Genomic DNA, 17211 nt, shown 5'->3' on the forward strand with positions numbered 1-17211 from the left:
CAGCCGTGTTATCTTAATATTGACAACGTTGTATTTCCATCTCTATATTTTGAACTGAGCATTTAAAAGGGAAGATAACTGTGCAGAGAAGAAAAGTCGCTGGGCTTATTTCCAAATTCAAAATCTAACCCGCTCCCAAAAAAAACCCCTATATGGCCTTTTCGTTCTGCTCTCAAGGCACAGGAGTCAGTTACGAGATCTAATTATTTGTCTGGTTATGTATTTATTTATTTGTATTGTGGTAGCACCTTGGAACCCCAGTAATGGACCAGAGCCCGATTGTGCTAGGGGCTGTACAAACTCAGAACAAAAAGGTAGTCCCTGCCCTGGTGCTGGACCAATTTGTACAGTGGGGGTGCTGAGAACCATCAAACCAAACTGTCAACCCTGCGTATGCTGGAAATGGCTTCACGTTGGTTTCAAGCTTTGCCCCACAGTCACGGGGACTAGAACCTGATAGCTGAGTGTCTCATGGATTTGCGACTCTGGGACCGGAAGCTTTAAACCCCCCCACCCAAAAGCGTAAGAGGTAACATCATAAGAGTTGGCCACAGGGCGTGCTTTGCTGGGGCGGGGCTTGGCACAGGCTGCTACTACAACATCCACCAGGCAGCATTGCTCGTCCTTTAGCCCCCAGAGAACAGTCAGGGAGGTTGTATTGATTGTATGTGTTTCCTGAACGGTATTCACCAAATCCCACCCCTAAAATTAGCCTGGGAGGAGTATTGGCCTGTCGGGGGCAAACAGGTGGAGTTGACTTCCCTTTTAAATGGACCATTCACATTTTCATCCCATCCTTTCACTCCGGTTGCCTTCCCTTCCCTTCCCTCCCCCCACTCTCTGGTATCTCTCTCTCTTTTTTTTTTCTGTGGGCCACTCCTAGCCTACCCCAGTGCCCAAATAACCCAGTAAACCTCGACATGTTCTGCCGTCATCCGTTGCTTTCCTTGCATGCTCTTTGGGACTTTGTGATGGTACCTAGAGACTTTAAAACAGAACAGAAGTGCTGCTATTTAGAGGGCTGGTTAACCCACCAAACGAACCCCAATACGGCTGCCCCGCTCGCCCGCTGAACAAAATCAGTAAAAACCAGCCCCATGCCACCAAGCCAACGCAGCTCAGAACAAAGCTAACTTGCTCACAAAGGGGTCGAAATCACATTACTAAAGAGTCATTGTCTTTTTCCCATTCTGCACTCCAAATGTGGAGTTTATTGTTTTCTTTTTTATTATTGCATTCCTGTCACTGACAAAGCAGAAGGTAGGTATTTTGTCCGCCTCTGCACGTTCACTTCTGCAGATGAGCCTGTTGAAAAGCACCGTAGCTTGATTTAATGTTATTTTCTCTCTCTCGCTCTCTCTTTTTCTCTCTTTGTCTCTTTTTGGTGGCTCTGTATAATTTTTTAACTTGCATTATTTTTCCCAGTTAGCTACAAAGCCATGCTCTTCTTTCACGTTTTTTTTTCTGTCCATGTAACTTTTTCTTTCTTTCTTTCTTTCCTTTTCTCCCCGCCCCTTTTCTTGTTCCGTTGTTAGAATGCATTTCTGTGTGGTTTAGCCCTCCAACTATGTGTTTGTTTCCATAAATGGTATAATTCTGTCTAGTCCATTTGATTTCCTCTGTGATTTTTTTAGGGGCTGGGTAACAAGACAGACAAACTTAATGACAAATAGAGACCAAACAACAAAAAAATCTGATGATTATTCCAGCCTGCTTATTTCTTGGGTTATTGGAAGTTTAGTCCATTAGGTCATTAAGGGGGAGACAATATAGAGATGTTCTTTTTCCCGTCTTCTAATCAGCCTCTTGTTCCATTTGTGGTGTCTGGTTCAGGCTAAGAAGCAATTTTGGTTGGACTTGGTCTTGATTCAGCAAATTATCCCTATATGGAAAAACTGTAAACACATGCGTAACTTTAAGCACCTGCTTATGTCCCACTGACTTTAATACGTGTGCGTAGGTGCTTTGCTGAACTGAGTCCAGCGAGCGTGTTGTAAATTATGGGCCTGATCACGCAAATGCAGGGGTGGGGAGGAGACACACCGGTAGGTTCCCAAACTGGTACTGCGGCACCTGGCTGACTGTCCGAAGTGACCGGCCTCCCAGAACTCCCGTTCACTGCTATGGGAATGAGCCAGCTGAGGGGCTCGTTTTGGAAAAGCTTGGCCGTGCTAACTTCGCGCAAGGGTGACATTCACAGGACCAGCACCGGGCCTTAAAATTAGAGCTTAAGGGGGCGTAATGCATGCGCAGGCCTGGGGCTGCGCGGATGCACAAGGGTGACTTTCATCCACCGTGCTTACCGCTGTTAGTAGCCCACCTCCTGCTAGAAACCACTCCTGGGAATAGGCATCTGCTGGCCTGGGTCCTAAGCCTGTGGAGAGGTATTCCAGCCCCTCCCCGCCCGCTAAGGCATTGTCGATTTAAAATAATAACCATCCTCACAAATGGAGCCTGCTCACTGTTGCCCTTGAGTTTCTCTGGTTGAATGTTACAATGTTGGTCAATTTTGCTTTTATTCTTGACAAAGTATTTTAGGATAGTTCACTCCTGGTGCTAGTAGAGATAGCAAAGAAACAGATCTACACAGAGATGGGTAGGTCTGGAGGGCAGCTTTAGTTCAACAAGCAGATCGGCTGTTTCTCTCTCCCTGTGTCGGTAAAGGGTTAAAAGAACCGAAATTAGCATGTGGTCGTTTTCAGCGTTACAAGAGTGTGACTGGCCAGAGGCTGAGAGGGCCGCTCAGTCTCACCACTGCAGAACCATGGGAGAGCCTGCTAGGAAGGGAAATGAAGCGGGCGGTGTCTTCCCGCCCAATTCCTGGGCACTGGATGTAATTTCGATGTGTGTACGCGGTAGCCTGAATCAGTGGATCCTGTCCTCCCAACCTGGGGGAGTTAGTCCCCATGGCACCTTATTAAAGGAGCCCTGCCACATCCAGGTACATTTTAAAGCTAGGGGTGACTTTCAGTGCCAGCCTGCGTATCTTCCCCAGAGCCTCACTAATGCCCGTGAGCTTTGCCCAGATTCCGCTTCCCATCACTGCCAATTACCCATTTGCTTGCAAGGAACTTTAAGCGCGTCCCTTTTGAATGCAGCTTTTTGGTCCTGCCTGGGTCACGTCTCTCATCCCAGACGCCGGGGACGCCGCCAGCATACCCGTGGCATTGAGCCGTGATATGGCCTGTCTAAACCCTCCCCGCGTGAGTCCCTGAAAGCCAGGCAGCACATGCAGAAATTGCCCCGATTCCAACCGACCGAGGCACAGTCCTGTTATGCTACACGGGCATCTTAATCAAGTCCCCCCACTGGGCGGTTGGGGTCTGATCCAAAGCTCATTGAAATCAACAGGAGCTTTGTCATTGACTCGAATGGGGAGAGGATGGAGCCTTCGGGTCCTCGGATCAGAGCTTAAATGTATAGCACAGAGTTACGGCCCAGATCCTCAAAGGCTCCAGCTTTTGACAGGCGTTTAGGCGGTGCGCCGCTCAGCAGTGCAACACCTAACTGGCTTAGGAGGGAATTAGGCACCCAAATCCCTTTAAAAATCTGGGCCTTGGGCTCCCAAATCACTTAGGCACAGCGATGCTGAGTGGAGCGACTCCTAAACACCTTTGAAAATCCGGGCCTACCTGCCGACTTGGCCACCCAGATGTGGAAGCTGGTGATGTAACCCAAGAGCCTAACCGTAAAAACTGACCTCCTGGTCTGAACTAGGTAACTAGAGCAGCGCTCTCCACTTCGAATGTGCTATGTTCACCGGTAGCTAAGCGCCTCTCCCGTCGGGGGGAGTTGGTGGTGGTTGTGACGGGGGTGTAGATTCATAGCTGCTAAGGCCAGAAGGGACCATTGTGATCACGTAGCCTGGATTTAACACCTGCCCCAAAATAATTCCTAGAGCAGAGCTGTTGGAAAACATTCCCGTCTGGATTTAAAAATGGTCAGCGATGGAGAATCCGCCAGGGCCCTTGGAAAATTGTTCCATCGGTTAATTACCGTCGCTGTCAAAAAAGTAGGCCTTAGTGCCAGGCTGAATACGTGTGAGGTGGGGAATGGACGTGTGCTTCCCCAGTGCAGCCGAGGGGATTGTTACAGGGCGCCACACTAGCCACTTGTGTGCCATTGTCAGTCGCTTAGTTCAGGGCCGTTGCTTGCAGCTTTGATTCGCTGTGACTGTTATTACTGTTCGTTGTGTCTGAAGGTGCTGAGATGCCAGGGAGACTCCTCGGACCACCCCAGGACGTGAGAGAAGGTCAGGGACTCCATGATGTGGGGCATGGGGGACTCCTCAGATGTAGATACAAGGTGGGAACAAGCATCCCTGGGCTGTGAGACCGAGGAGGATAAATCATGGGGGTGGGGCTGTTACAAAGCCCCTGGGCAGGAGAAGCTGAGCTGGGAGGGGAGTGGGTGTCCTTGGGCCAGGAGATGAGAGTGGAAATGCTCATGCTGTGAGTCAAGGGCATGTCGCTGGCTGATTGGGCCCGGTTTGAAGTTGTTCTGGGTTTGAAACGGCTGACGACCTGGTGTTCCTTCCCCTGGATGTTCAGTGCGTTGCTACCCGTCAGTCGTCCAGGGAAAGGCAGCCAAGCTGCTGTAACCCGCCCTATCCCTAGTGTCAGCAGCAAAGGACACGGAGAGAAAAGGCCTGTCTGGATGCAGAACTCAAAGCTCAGGTCTGTGCCCCTGAGACTGCAAGAGAGATCAGGAGAGGGAGGGTTCCGAGGCAGAACTGAGTTCCCCATTGCAAGCCATTGGACTCCATTCACACCGAGACCTCGTCATCCCGTATGGGACCAGTCCTGTACCCACTGAACGCACTGGCTGCTGCTCAAGCAGTCTTCAGAATCAGACCACTCAGGTGCCTAACTATGGACGTAGGAGCCGAACCTTAAGCATCCAGGCTGAGTCTTTCAGAGGAGCCCCAGGGACTTAGGCAGTTGCCCAAATCTCATTGGAATCCAACACGAAGCCCCTTGGTTGGGCACCTTGACCCCCCCTTGGCATATCATAGGAACCGTTTCCTGAATCTGGGCAGCTAGAGGCCGGTTTTCCATGGTGCTGTGCACCCACCAAGCTCACTGACTGGGCATCGCCCCCGGGGACTGGGAGCAGCTCTGACTAGGAGGCCACTTGGATTTAGGAGCCTGACGTTAGATTGGGGCCCCCGGGTTGAGACAGCATTTTCCCGGTGTGAATTCCAGTGGTCTCAGGTCAGTGCCACCTGCACTGGAATCCATGTCCGTAAACTCCCGTCACTAAGCCCCCCGCGCTGGCCGGTCCAGCACAGACCGACCCTGCCCCATAGGACACAATGTCTCCCTAGCAGTGCGGCGACCCCGAGGTGGGGTGGGAGACACTTTGTCTGATTTGTGGGTAAAGAGAGGATGTCACTCTCCAGAGCTGGCAGCCTACCGGGTACCGCTCAGGCCAGCCCAGTTCCCCTTTGACGCGGCCGAAGAGCACCGTTAGCGTTGGTTAGGGGGATGCCGCAGTCTTCCCCATGGGGGAGCTAGGGCTGGGTCCTGCCCCACCTGGCAATGAACTTTTCACTCTCGGGTTAATCCCTAGCCAGCAACTGCCCCAAATCAGTTCGCTGCAGCTGGCAATCGCTGCTTAGCCCAGACTAGTGCACATAGTGCACGATACTGTGGCCGTTGGTAGACTGTGTGGAGTCCCAGGGCTGGAATAGCAGGGGGATAATCCAGTTCCAACGTGAGATGCATGGGCAGCGCTGTGTGGGTCCCAGGCGCTGCTCCAGCTCAGAATTAAGTCGCACGGGCAGCTTGGGTAAGTGCAGGTCTGAATCCAGCTGGAGGAATGGAGCCATTATTCTCGTCCACCCTCTAGCCCTGCCCCCAGCGAAGTGAAGGATAAACAGCAGCCTGACCTGTAAGGACGTGTGGCAAGCGGCACTGGTGAGAACGTGTGACTAAAACAATTGTGTTAGCAGCTGTGACTCGGTAGCGAGCACTATTGCAACAGGGAGGTGAAAACCCAGTAAAGGTGAAAGGCATGAGAGTGGGGCAGAGTTAAGGGTAGACTTAGGACCCCTTTTTGTGCCCCAGTTTATTAGCTCAAACTCTTTTCAATGGCGTCTGGCTGCTCATCGGAACCAGGCTGTGCCGGCTTGCAGGCGTGCTGGAGATCCTCAGCCTCATACAGCCTGAGCCGAAACCCACTGAAGTCAGCGGGAGCCTTTCCCTTGACTTTAACGGCCCACGTTCCCCTCGAAGCAGTATCAGCCCTAGGTTCTCTAACTTGTATTTGGGGTGGGGGTCACGACACATGCTAGTGAAACATACGAACATTTGTGTGACGTAAAATAGTGATTCCTGGGGCGGTTTGCACTGACAATAATTAGAAGGAACCATTGCTAGGTTTCCATTGTCAGCATATTGGACACTTCTATGGGTTGTACAAATGGGCACAGGGTAAAATAGAAACCCAAGAGCCAGCCACTCAAGTGTGGACTAGGGGAGTGAGCATAACCGCTCTGTGCCTCAGTTTGCCCATCTGTGGAACGGGGCCAATAATGCTGAGCTTCCCCGAAGGGGTATGACTTGGCTAATGTTTCTACAGTATCACTTGAGCTCTCTAGGCGAGCGAACCCCTCGGGCAGGGTGGCCATGAACAGCCTGGCAGCACAACAACAGACACCGTTTGTTGATTCACTTTATTTAGCGGGGTGCACTAGGGTGATCACATGGTAGTCACAGGCTAGCTGAGCTGTCAGCCACCACTGGGCAGCGCAGGTCAATCACCAGGGGGTGTCTTCACCCAGTCGGAACAGAATGAAACTGCCACGCCCGCAGTTCCAGGCAGCGTCAGCGGCATTTTCTCCTACTTCCACTCTTTTAAAATCAGGGGAGAAAGTGCCCCGTTTCCCCCCCCCCCTTCGCTTTGCTGATGTACTGCGAGGCCCCGGAAGTTAGTTCTTCATGTGCAAATCCGTGTGTGTCTATTTCATATCAAGCCACAGTAATTCCATGCGAAATGGGATTCAAGCCAACACACAGGCTCATGCCCTATCATAGCGACGAGTCAATGTACAATTGTGCTGCTTTCTCATAGGCCTCTCTTGGGCCACGGGGGCCATTGGTTAGATTCTGGAACGTTACCATTGGAAAAAAAAAACCCTTGCTGGTACCACTTCCCTACGGCCCTGCTCCCATCCCCACCATGGGATTTCATTGCCCGTGTCCTTGAGAATTCCTTCCAGGCCTTCGCTGATCTGGCAGGCCGACACGATGCTGTCGAAGGCCTACGTAGCAGGGTGCTGGCTGAAATATGCAGACGCTAAAGGCTTTGAACTCGATTTTTTTTAAGTCAAAGCCGTCCAGCCAACCAAAAGAGGTGCTCCTACGCTGAACTTGCGTCCCAAACAAAGCAGGGCTGACGCAAATGCAAATCCAGCTAGAGTTGGTTTCTCACATGGTTGATGTTTCCGAGGCCTAGGAGAAGTGAGTTGTTTCGTTTTATTTCTCTTCTTTCTCTCTCTGTCTCTCTCTCTCTCTCGTTCTCTCTTGCATTTTTGTGAATCTAATGATGCACTTATATTGCCCCGCTTTTCCCTTCTCTTCATACCTTACCTACTAAAGGAGGAAATGCCACTTTTTTGGTAAGTGGATGTTAACCAAGAGGGACTTAAAAAAAAAAATCAGAATTTAACAAAAAGGAAAAAAAAAAAAGGCAGCAGAAAGCAGGAGTCCGTGTAGCGCTGATCGGAACTCAGCAGGGCTCTGCAGTCACAGATAAAAGCAGTTTCCCAGGAAGAGTTCAGAACCATTTGTTTATTTCAGTAATGATGTGGAGTTTTCTTTTTCTTTTTTTTTTCTTTAATGTTTCTCTTCCTTCTTTTTGTTTTTTATACTTTGTTTTCCCCGCCCCTCCCCCCCATGACCTCCCAGCCCCACCCCTCGCCATCTTTCTGTGCTGTCTGCCTCACCCCTTGGTTTGTTTCAACCCAAATACCATCTATAAGACCCTCCACTCCATCCCTGCCCCTCAGGCCCACTTCCTTCAACATCCCGGTTCGGTTTGGTTTTTCCTCATTGCGTCCAATTTATTTCCCCTCTCCAACCTCGCTCTTATTTTATTGTTTTAGTTTGTTGGATGTTTACACGCAGTTTATTTTGGGGGGTTTTTTTTAACTCCCTTTCAGATGGTTTTTCCTTTGAAGTCTCCCTCCCTTCTCCCAGTTTTTGATTTCTGGATTTCTTTTGTGTTTTGCATGCGGAGATTTGCATGAGCTGCATTTGTTGAGGTCGAAAGGCTGAGCAGGAGGGCAGATTCAGAGTAGAGTTCTGTGTAGCCTGCCTTATGCAATGTGCGTTGACGTTGTGAATTGCACCTCTGGCTTGGGGTGCCCCTTTAAAGACCTCTCTCCCCTTCTTTCTTCTCTTCTTTCCTCCCCACCCCTGTTTTCTTTCTTCCCATCAGAGGCTGGATTCCGCGTCCTCTTCTCCCAGGGGGCACGTCAAGCCCGAGCCGCCCTCTCCCCGCTCCAAGGGTGGCCGACGCGGCCCCAGAAGCCCCCGGTCGGTGTCGCCAGAGAAAGGAGGCCGATGCTCCGGCGGGGACAAGTACCGCCGCCGCTCCCGGTCCGCGTCGCTGCACAAACACAAGGGGAGGAGCAAGGGCCAGGCCTCGGCCCAGAAGGCGTCGCCCCACTCGCTCAGCCACACCGACTACAGCAGCGATTCGGAGGGGTCGGCCTGCTCGCACCCCTACCCGGCGGCGCGGGGGGCGGAGAAGAACCACGGGGCGCACTTGAAAAAGTAAGAGTCGGGGCCAGGAAGGGAGGGGCCCCGGAGAGCTCAGAGCCCGGTCGCTGCCTCCACCAGCGAGGCTGACTGGCGTTTCACCCCGGAAAGCTGGGTTCAAGTCCCTGCCCCGCCATAAACTCCCTGCACTCCCCTGGGTGTCTCGTTGGCTCTCCGGGCCACAGCTCCCTGCCTGTCCAATGGGGCTCGTAGCCCTGCCCAGCCACGCCGGAGCCGGGTAAAGACATTAGAGCGTGCGAGAGGCGGAGATGCCGTGGAGGGGGGGGGGTAGATAGACCCATTAAGCAGAGGCCTTGGAGCTAACAGGGTGGGGTGATCATGGGGCCAGGTTTGACTGACTGGCTGGGAGCAGCACAGAGAAAGAAGAGTGCCGGAAATGAGCCTCGCGCTGGAGGGACTGGCTTGCGGGGATCCACCCGCTAGGCAGAGGAGCTGCTAAAGGGGAGATGTGAGCGCAGGCTACCCGGCTCCAAAGGACATTCGCACCACGGATCGCTCCGGCTGGGTGGGAGCATTAAGGAAGGGGAAATGTACGCTGGATAGCAGCTTTCACAGCACAGGATTCACTGGCCAGTGAGCGGGACCCCACCTGCCCTCCCTTATCTGCCCTGTCTATAGATTGGAAATGGAAAGGGCCTAGAGGTGCAGATTTCAGGTGTGCACATTCCCAGTTTGCAGGGAAACGCGCCCAGAGGAGAAAAGCCACTTCCAGTTGAATCTCTTCTGGTCTTCTTGTGGAGCACATGGCAATCCCCTGAGAATCAGACACTATACATGGCAACCCAAAATCACTGTAGCCTCTGTTCCCAATACTAGGAAGACAGGTATCACTAGGCTGTATCAGTCCTGTGTCCTCACAGTGGCTCATGCCAGATGCTTCAGAAAAAGGTGCTAGAAACCCCTTAGTGGACAATAGTGGGATAATCTGCTCCTTGGGGAAGTTTCTTCCTGACCCCTGAAAGTAAGTGGTTGGCGTATGCCCTGAAGCATGAGGATTTGTATCCCTTTCACAAATATTTGTCGCATCTAGTGGAACTGTTGAGGTCCCTATTAGTCATATGACTGTCTCAGACTTTTTGGCATCCTGCTAAACTTGGCCTAAGTATTATCTTGTGGCAGTGAGTTCCATAGGTTAATTATGTACAGAATACGGAGTGCCTTGGCAGCAGAAGTAGCCATTCTACTGAAGAGTAGAATTATGATTAGCCCTTCGTTAGTCATTGATGGGCATCCTAATTGACACAGTTGTGTGGGGTCACTGAATGTTCATGGCCTGATTTTCAGAGCACCTAAGGGGCCCATTGACGTCATTTGGCATTATGGGTGCTCAGCACTTCTGAAAATCAGCCCCTAATGGTTGTTGCTCCTGGATGCCCACACCGCATTGTTCTTAAGAGATTTAACTGGAAGTGGTGTGGGGTGTTCCTGTCTCCTGGGAAACATGGCGGACGCCAGCGGGTGACAGGGGGTGAGACTGAGATAGTGACTGGCTGTCTGATCCAATGGTCTTGCAGGGTGAAGGACAGACACCACCGGGGCAGGCCAAACAGCTGCTCCCAGTCCCCAGTCAAGCACTCCAGGCACAACTCCGAGAGACGGAAGAGCCTGTCCCGTAGCAGCTCCTGGAGCTCCAGCGGCTCCCCTTCCAAATCCCGGTCGCGATCCCGGGAGAAAAGAGCAGCACGGAGCCGGAGCCAGTCTCCATTGCAGAAAAAAAACGCAAGCAGGTAAGGTCCTAGCAGCACACGACCCCGCCCCAGACAGGATCACGGGGAAGGAGGGGAGGGGCGGTGGCTGGGCACAGAGACACACTGGCAAAGGCATAGGTCAGGATGCCAGCAGACGCTGGGGCATGGATACATGCACAGGGACAGCAGCACGCACATGGGGACAGATCTGTACCCATGGAGACACGGGCCTTACACACCAACCCATCCAATCAGGAGAGGCCTGAGTAAATAAATGTCCCAGAAGGGCAACAATCTCTGTCAGACCAAGGTGAAGGAAACCACCTCCTTCACTGGGCACATCTTTTCCCTTCGCTGCACATGCTCGTCAAGGGGTAATCAGCTCCAGCCTCCCGGCTGAGCTCAGTGGCTGGGGTAAGGAGGGATAGCTCAGTGGTTTGAGCATTGGCCTATTTAAACCCAGGGTTGTGAGTTCAATCCTTGAGGAGGCCATTTAGGGATCTGGGGTAAAAATCTGTCTGGGGATTGGTCCTGCTTTGAGCAGGGGGTTGGACTGGATACCTTCTGAGGTCCCTTCCAACCTGATAGTCTGTGATTCTGTGACAGGGAGAGAGTTACCAGCATCTCTAAGAGGGTCAGCACCCAAACCACACAGGGCTTAATGGATCAGGAAGGGGGTGGTGAATTGCACCCGGAGATCTGAGGGCAGCCAGGCCAGCCTGGGGGTGACCAGCCCCATAGAGATGCTGCCCCATTCTGCATTAGCTGAGGCTTCGGCGTGGCCCCCAGGGCTAGCCCCATTGCAGCCAGCCCTTCCCACATGTCTGGGGGGTAGATGGACAAGCCATGGAAGCCCCATCTCATGGGACAGTTAAAGCAGAGTCCTGCACTGGCCCCTGTGAGGTGCACTAGATAGGCCCGAATGGACCTGTTCCAGTGCCAACGTCTATATTACCCAGGGAAGCCATGTGTGGTCACGGCTGTAACCTATGCTAACAGGGGGTGGTTCTTCATCTCCCCCTAGTAGCTAGACTAGGCAAGGGGTTTATGAGTCTGCTACTGCCTCTAAAGTACCAGCGCTGTTCCTGTTCCAGTAGAGGCTTGTGTTTTTAACTCCACTGGTCCTGGGTTCCATTCCCACACGTGACCCACCTATGGGGTCAGCGTGTGTACACAAGTAAATATGGACTCTCACAGGCACAGCTCACACAGGGCACACGGATAGGCCTGTAGCAGCCATGCACACACACCTCGGTACATGCAGACCCAGCTAACATGTGTGGTTTGGCTCCAGAGAGAAAGACAACGAGCCCCGAACACGGCACAGTGACACGGATCCTGCGCGGGCCAGGCGCCGCTCCAGAAGCTATTCCCCTATCAGGAAGAGGAGGCGTGACTCTCCCAGCTTCATGGAGCCCAGAAGAATTACAAGGTAGCGCTCTCGATACAGGGGCTCAGCCCCGGGGGTCCGGCTCTGGCTCAGCTCAGGGGTTTTACTCATTCACTGATAGCCTCAGTGTCCGTCCCAAAAACGCCCTTTGCTCCTCTGCAAAGACAGAGCCCAGGTTGCTGCAGCTGGTCAGCAAAGAGGGAGTTAATTCAATCAATGTCCCAGGTGTTAAAGGTACACTGCCTTGTCCACACTAGGCTGTTAACATGTGTTAGCTAGCACTGTCCCAATCCTAGTCTAGACAAGGCCTCCGTGGCGAACCGTGGGCCCCATGATTGATAGATAGATGAGTGAGTATGGGAACAGATAGATACCAACATTACAAGCTTCTACGCTCCTTCAAAATAAGTAAATAAATACAGATTTTCTTTTAATAACACTTTATTTATATTGTAAAGCAAAAAATCCTGCCCCAGATCTGTTTCTCTCTCAAGCTGTAAATGCAGAATCTCCCCCTCTTTGAAATTAAACGGATCCCAGCCCTAAATTCCAGCGTGGGCAATATTTAGTCTGAGCCCAGACCCAGTTTGAAAGTCTAGAACCTTGTTCAGAGCTAGAAACTTAAACCGCCAACTGAGATTTGGCTTTTCTAGCTATTGTCAGTTGTGAGATACTGGGCCTTAATATTTGGACAGCTGGATTTATGGCAAACAGGCCTTAGGCCATGTGGTGAGAGGTGTAGCACTCACTTGCCCATGACAATTAGATTCAAGGCTTAAGAGGCGGAGAGGAGAGGAAAATTGGTACCAGTGCAATGAGATGGAGCAGGGGTTCTCAAACTGGGGGTCGGAACCCCTCAGGGGGTGACGAGGTTATTACCTGGGGGGGGTTGCGAGCTGTCAGCCTCCACCCCAAACCCCGCTTTGCCTCCAGCATTTAGAATGGTGTTACATTACAAACACTTGTTTATATATTTATTAGGGGGGGTCGCACGCAATGTGAAAGGAGTCACCTGTACAAAAGTTTGAGAACCCCTGAGCTAAAGCTTTCTGTGGATTTCTGTACATGAAGCCACCGAAACACGTGCTGGTGTTACTGATCCGGCTTTGCTACGTTCGAGTAGTGCAGTCCTGCCTTAGTATGGGGCAGATTCCCTGCTGATGTAAATAGGCAAAACACCCTGAAGTCGAAGGAGTTTTCACCCGTTTGCACCAGCAGGACGCTTAGAGCAGCACAGGCTATCATGGGTACCCAGGCCCCAGCCGTGCCAAGAGCGATGCACCCAGGTAATGTTGCGGGGCTGCTCGAAGTTACGCAGGTGGGGGTTTGCAGGGTCAGGCTGATGAAGCAAGGCAAATCGTTACTGCAAAAGAGAAGTGACACCATTGGTAACGGAGCAGTAACTTGCTTTGCTGCACATGTGATGAGCGTGTGTCTAAGCCGTGTTACTGCCATGGCTTAGTGACCCGGTACTGTACAGAGCTCACCTGGGGGTCTGCCCGTCCCCCAGCCCCACGTGTAATTACGCCATCGTCTCCTGAAGCTGCCTTTCAGCTCCAATGGCTTTTCCCTCCATGAAGGGGAGGTACTGGAAGTTTTCCAGGTGGGTGAGTTCTCAGTGTGTGAGACCCAATTGACAACAATGGCTGTAGCGCTGCATTTTCAGTTCCCTGGGATTGTGGGATGCTCCGGTGTCCTGTGAGCCTGTCTGCACTGGTGCTCTGGGCTGTACTGGCCTCAGCCACTGGAGGGTGTATGGGTGGGGTGATGCCAGTGGCAGCTTCCCTTTCCATGGATGGGAGAGCAATGGCATGGTACCATGGCACCAGCTCCAGAGGGCAAGGCGGGGACCCGGCCATCGGGCACCGTGTCTCAGCTGCAGTGACGCGCATTGGATGGGATGGGCAGAGAGTCCCGATGTAAGACCTAGGCCAGTTTCAAACGGCTGCAGCTCAGCTTCCGGCCTCCCCAGGACCTGCATTTCCCGAGTCAGAGGGGGGCCGTGGGGGGCTTGTTGCGACATACCACCCCAGCACCCCACGAGTCACCTAGACACGCACTTATAGTAAGGAGGCAAGCTTGCTGCTGGCTTGCACTTCCTGCAGCCCCCAGGGAGGCCATGGGCGTTGTCACAGGGCAATGCAGAATTGGGAACACCGTCCTATTTTGGTGCTCAGTCCTGGTCCTCCAAATCACCCTAGACAGAGGCCCTGCTGTGTCCCTTCCCTGCCTCCCACGGGCTGGAAAGGATTGTCACATAAGGACCTGGGTGGGGGGCCCCTGGTGTTAGTGGATTCCAGCCCTGGTGCATCCTTGCCCAGCCACATGATTTTATTACCAGTCTCGCAGTGCTTGGTGGTTCTCTTAAAGCCCCAGCTGCTGGAGTCCTGTGATTACAGAGAATCTCAGCTTTTATTTTTTTTAAGAAAAGGGAGCTCCTGGCCCTTGTGCTGGGGGGAAAAAACCTGAAACCGTGACCCCCCCCCCCCCCAAAGGCATAAAACCCAGCAACTAAACAGCCCCTGACATTTACTGTAGTCACAATTGTGTGATTTTTTTTAAACCAATCTCATGATTTTTGGGGGGAACCTGAGTCCTGATTGTTTGGGGGGGGGGGGGCTAGGCTGGGAGGTGGCTAGAGGCAGAAATGGGGCATTTGGCCCAAATAGGTAGCGGCAGGATGGTCCAAGGGTTAGCGCATGAGCCTAGGATGTGGGAGCCTTGCGCTCAGTTTCCTGCTCTGCCCCAGGTTTGCTGTGGGACCTGGGGCAAGTCACGTCGCCCATCTGTGCCTCAGTTTCCCTTTGGGGAAGAAAAGCCTGGCCCTGCCTCCCAGCAGTGCTGCAAAGCTGGCGAGGGGCCCAGACACTGCAGGAATGGGGCGGCCACGTACGTACCTAGGTCAGGAACACGGGATGCCGCCCCAGGGCCTGTTGCTGGCAAAGGAGCACCAAGCCCCCCCCACCCAGCCTGCGGGACGATTCAGCAGGCGCCTGGCGCGTCCTTGTTTGCCTCTGTGCCCCGGGTGTTTGTCTGACCTGTTCCTCCCCCTCCATTATTGATGCCAACCTCTCCTTTTCCAGCCCATCTCCAGGTGCCTCTCGGAGAGCGTCGCCGCGGGCCCAGGACCCCCCTCCCCGTGTCTCCCTGAATTCACAGCGTGAGGCCTTCAGCGCTAAGCCGCGTCTGTGCCGTCTGTCTCGCGCTGTCACTCCCACTAACCCCACTCACCGTGGCGGGTGGTGTTCCCGGGGTGCTGGGTCGGTGACATTCCCGCCTTCCTCACCCGTTCACTGCCTGCTGGTAGCCCCAGCCCCACGGGCCTGAGCCTGCGAATGCCGGGGTCCGGGGGGACGGGCTGTGACTTCTGACCGAGGGGCTGCCGGGGCCGGCATCCTGGCTCCCTGCCTTCGCCAGCGGCACAGAGCCTTGCAGCTGGGGGCCTGAGGGGCTAACGCCCTGAGCTGCCCTCTGAGTCGGGGGGGGGGGTGTTTGTGAATGGGGCTGAGCGTGAGGTGGGCTGAATGGGGGCTGTGCTGTGGGGCGGCCAGCTGAGGAAGGACTTAAGGCTCATGGGGCAGGGTGCTGAGGAAGTGGGGTGGGGTGGAGGGGCCACTGGGGCAGGTTTGGGGGACCCCCCCCAGCGAAAGGCACCTGGAGGCTTAGGGGGAAGGAACTGGAAGGCCATGAGACAGCATCCTAGCAGTGTGTGGCGGTCAAGGGGCCCATGGGGGAGGGTTTGGAGGCCACAGGGGCCGGGGGGAAGATTTGGGGGGGGGGCCTTAGGCCCGGGCCTGCCCTAGCCCTCCCACTAATCCCTAACTTCTGTTTTTCAGCAGCTTTAACTCTTTGGTGTCGGGGAAATAAACCACACGCTACACTTAACCTTTTTCCTGCTCTGTCATAGCCGCCTAATCCAGGACTAACACCCCAGGGGCACGGCTTGGGCACTGCGGGGGCAGCCAGGGGGCTGGCAGTGGGGTTGGGGGAGGCGATGCCCCAGAGAACATTAACACAGCAGGCAGCTCCTGCCTCCGCAATGCGCAGGTGTGAGCCATGGCCCCCAGGGCCTCTTGTCCCCGAGCGGCAGCACCCCCTGCCCGCCCGTCCCGCCGCTCTGGAGACACGCCATGAAACTGCTACACTGGGCGGAGGTCTGGCCCAGAGCTGGCCTTGGGGCCGGACGACTGAGCCCGGACATTCGGATCCAGCTCTGAATCTAAACTTGCCCCTTGGTTGCGGGGTTAACGTGGGGCACAGCTGGCTCTAAACTAGAGCAACCCCCCCCCCCCAGCTTCTCCCTCTGTGCTCAAGCCAAAGCCCAGAACCAAATCCAACGCGCTGGCTTGCCTGGCCCTGACTCAGTTTCCCTTTCCTTTGCAGTGCCCGCAAGCGCCCAATCCCCTACTACAGACCCAGCCCTTCCTCTTCCAGCTCCCTGAGCAGCTACTCCTACAGCCGGAGCTACAGCCGGAGCTACGACAGCTACAGTACCAGCCGGAGCCGGACTCGCAGCCCCCAGAGCCGCTCGCGCACCCCCAGCCCCAGCCCCAGCTACAACAGCCGCAGCAGCTCGGAGAGCGCCGGGTTCTGAGCCAGCAGCAGGCAGGCCCCCGTCTCTCCCCCACCCTCACCCGGCACCCGCCTCCGTGCCCACTCCTCCCACACCCGCCGGCCGGCCCCTTCCAGCACATCCTCGAGGAGGAGCCGCCAGGTGAGACCCTCCAGCCCAGGAGCGGACACATCTGACCGGGGCGGCCAGGGGCAACGGTGGCAGCTGCTAACAGCTGGCCCTCGAGGAGACCGCATGGGACGCAGACAGCCCCCAGCCCCCGTTGTTGTGCTGGATGAAGGTGGGGGCCGGACAGTGGAGGAGGGGACCCCCAGCCAGCGCTGGTGCCTGGGCAAATACAACCCTGCTGTTGCTCATCACCAGGGGCAGGGCGGACTCCAAAGCGTCATGAATTTTTGAGGGGGGGCGGGGGGGGGTCTTCTCATTTCTACAAACAACGGCCAGAGTGGGGGAGGGGGGCATGGAGCAAGGGAACAAAATACTTAACAGAGACCTTGGACCTGACCCTCCTGAAGTGGGGGCAAGGGCGGGGAAGAGGAGAGGGGCCTTTCATGAACAAAAAGCTCCTGGACACGAGGAAGGGTGCAGGTGGATTGTTTCTATTTATGTTGCTCAAGCCTGTGTCAGGTCCTTACGCTTTATTTCAGTTAATTTATTTTTTGAGCACAACTGTATAAATTATTGGGGAGGGTGGGGGCAGTTAAGCAGGTATGATGAGGTGGGGGAGGGGGAGAAAAGGGGGTGTCAGGGGACACTAGATCTGTGGGATTGATG

At 54.1% G+C, this 17211-nt stretch overlaps 1 protein-coding gene across 3 annotated transcripts in view; it reads left to right on the forward strand.

Moving 5' to 3' along the window:
• Positions 1-16794, forward strand: part of SRRM3 (serine/arginine repetitive matrix 3) — a 78467-nt gene extending 61673 nt beyond the window's left edge. The window contains exons 11-16 of one of the 3 annotated variants that reach the window (XM_039507349.1): positions 1258-1260; positions 8443-8780; positions 10301-10513; positions 11769-11906; positions 14948-15024; positions 16248-16413. In XM_039507349.1, the coding sequence (XP_039363283.1) occupies positions 1258-1260; positions 8443-8780; positions 10301-10513; positions 11769-11906; positions 14948-15024; positions 16248-16306 (828 nt within the window). In that variant the 3' untranslated portion in view covers positions 16307-16413. Of the gene's footprint in view, positions 1-1257; positions 1261-8442; positions 8781-10300; positions 10514-11768; positions 11907-14947; positions 15025-16247 lie in introns of all 3 variants that reach the window. The other 2 variants (XM_039507347.1, XM_039507348.1) reach the window with 2 other exon arrangements.
• The last annotated feature ends 417 nt before the right edge of the window (positions 16795-17211 follow it).

This window comes from Mauremys reevesii, linkage group 20 (assembly GCF_016161935.1).
Source record: "Mauremys reevesii isolate NIE-2019 linkage group 20, ASM1616193v1, whole genome shotgun sequence".
Taxonomy (NCBI): domain Eukaryota; kingdom Metazoa; phylum Chordata; order Testudines; family Geoemydidae; genus Mauremys; species Mauremys reevesii.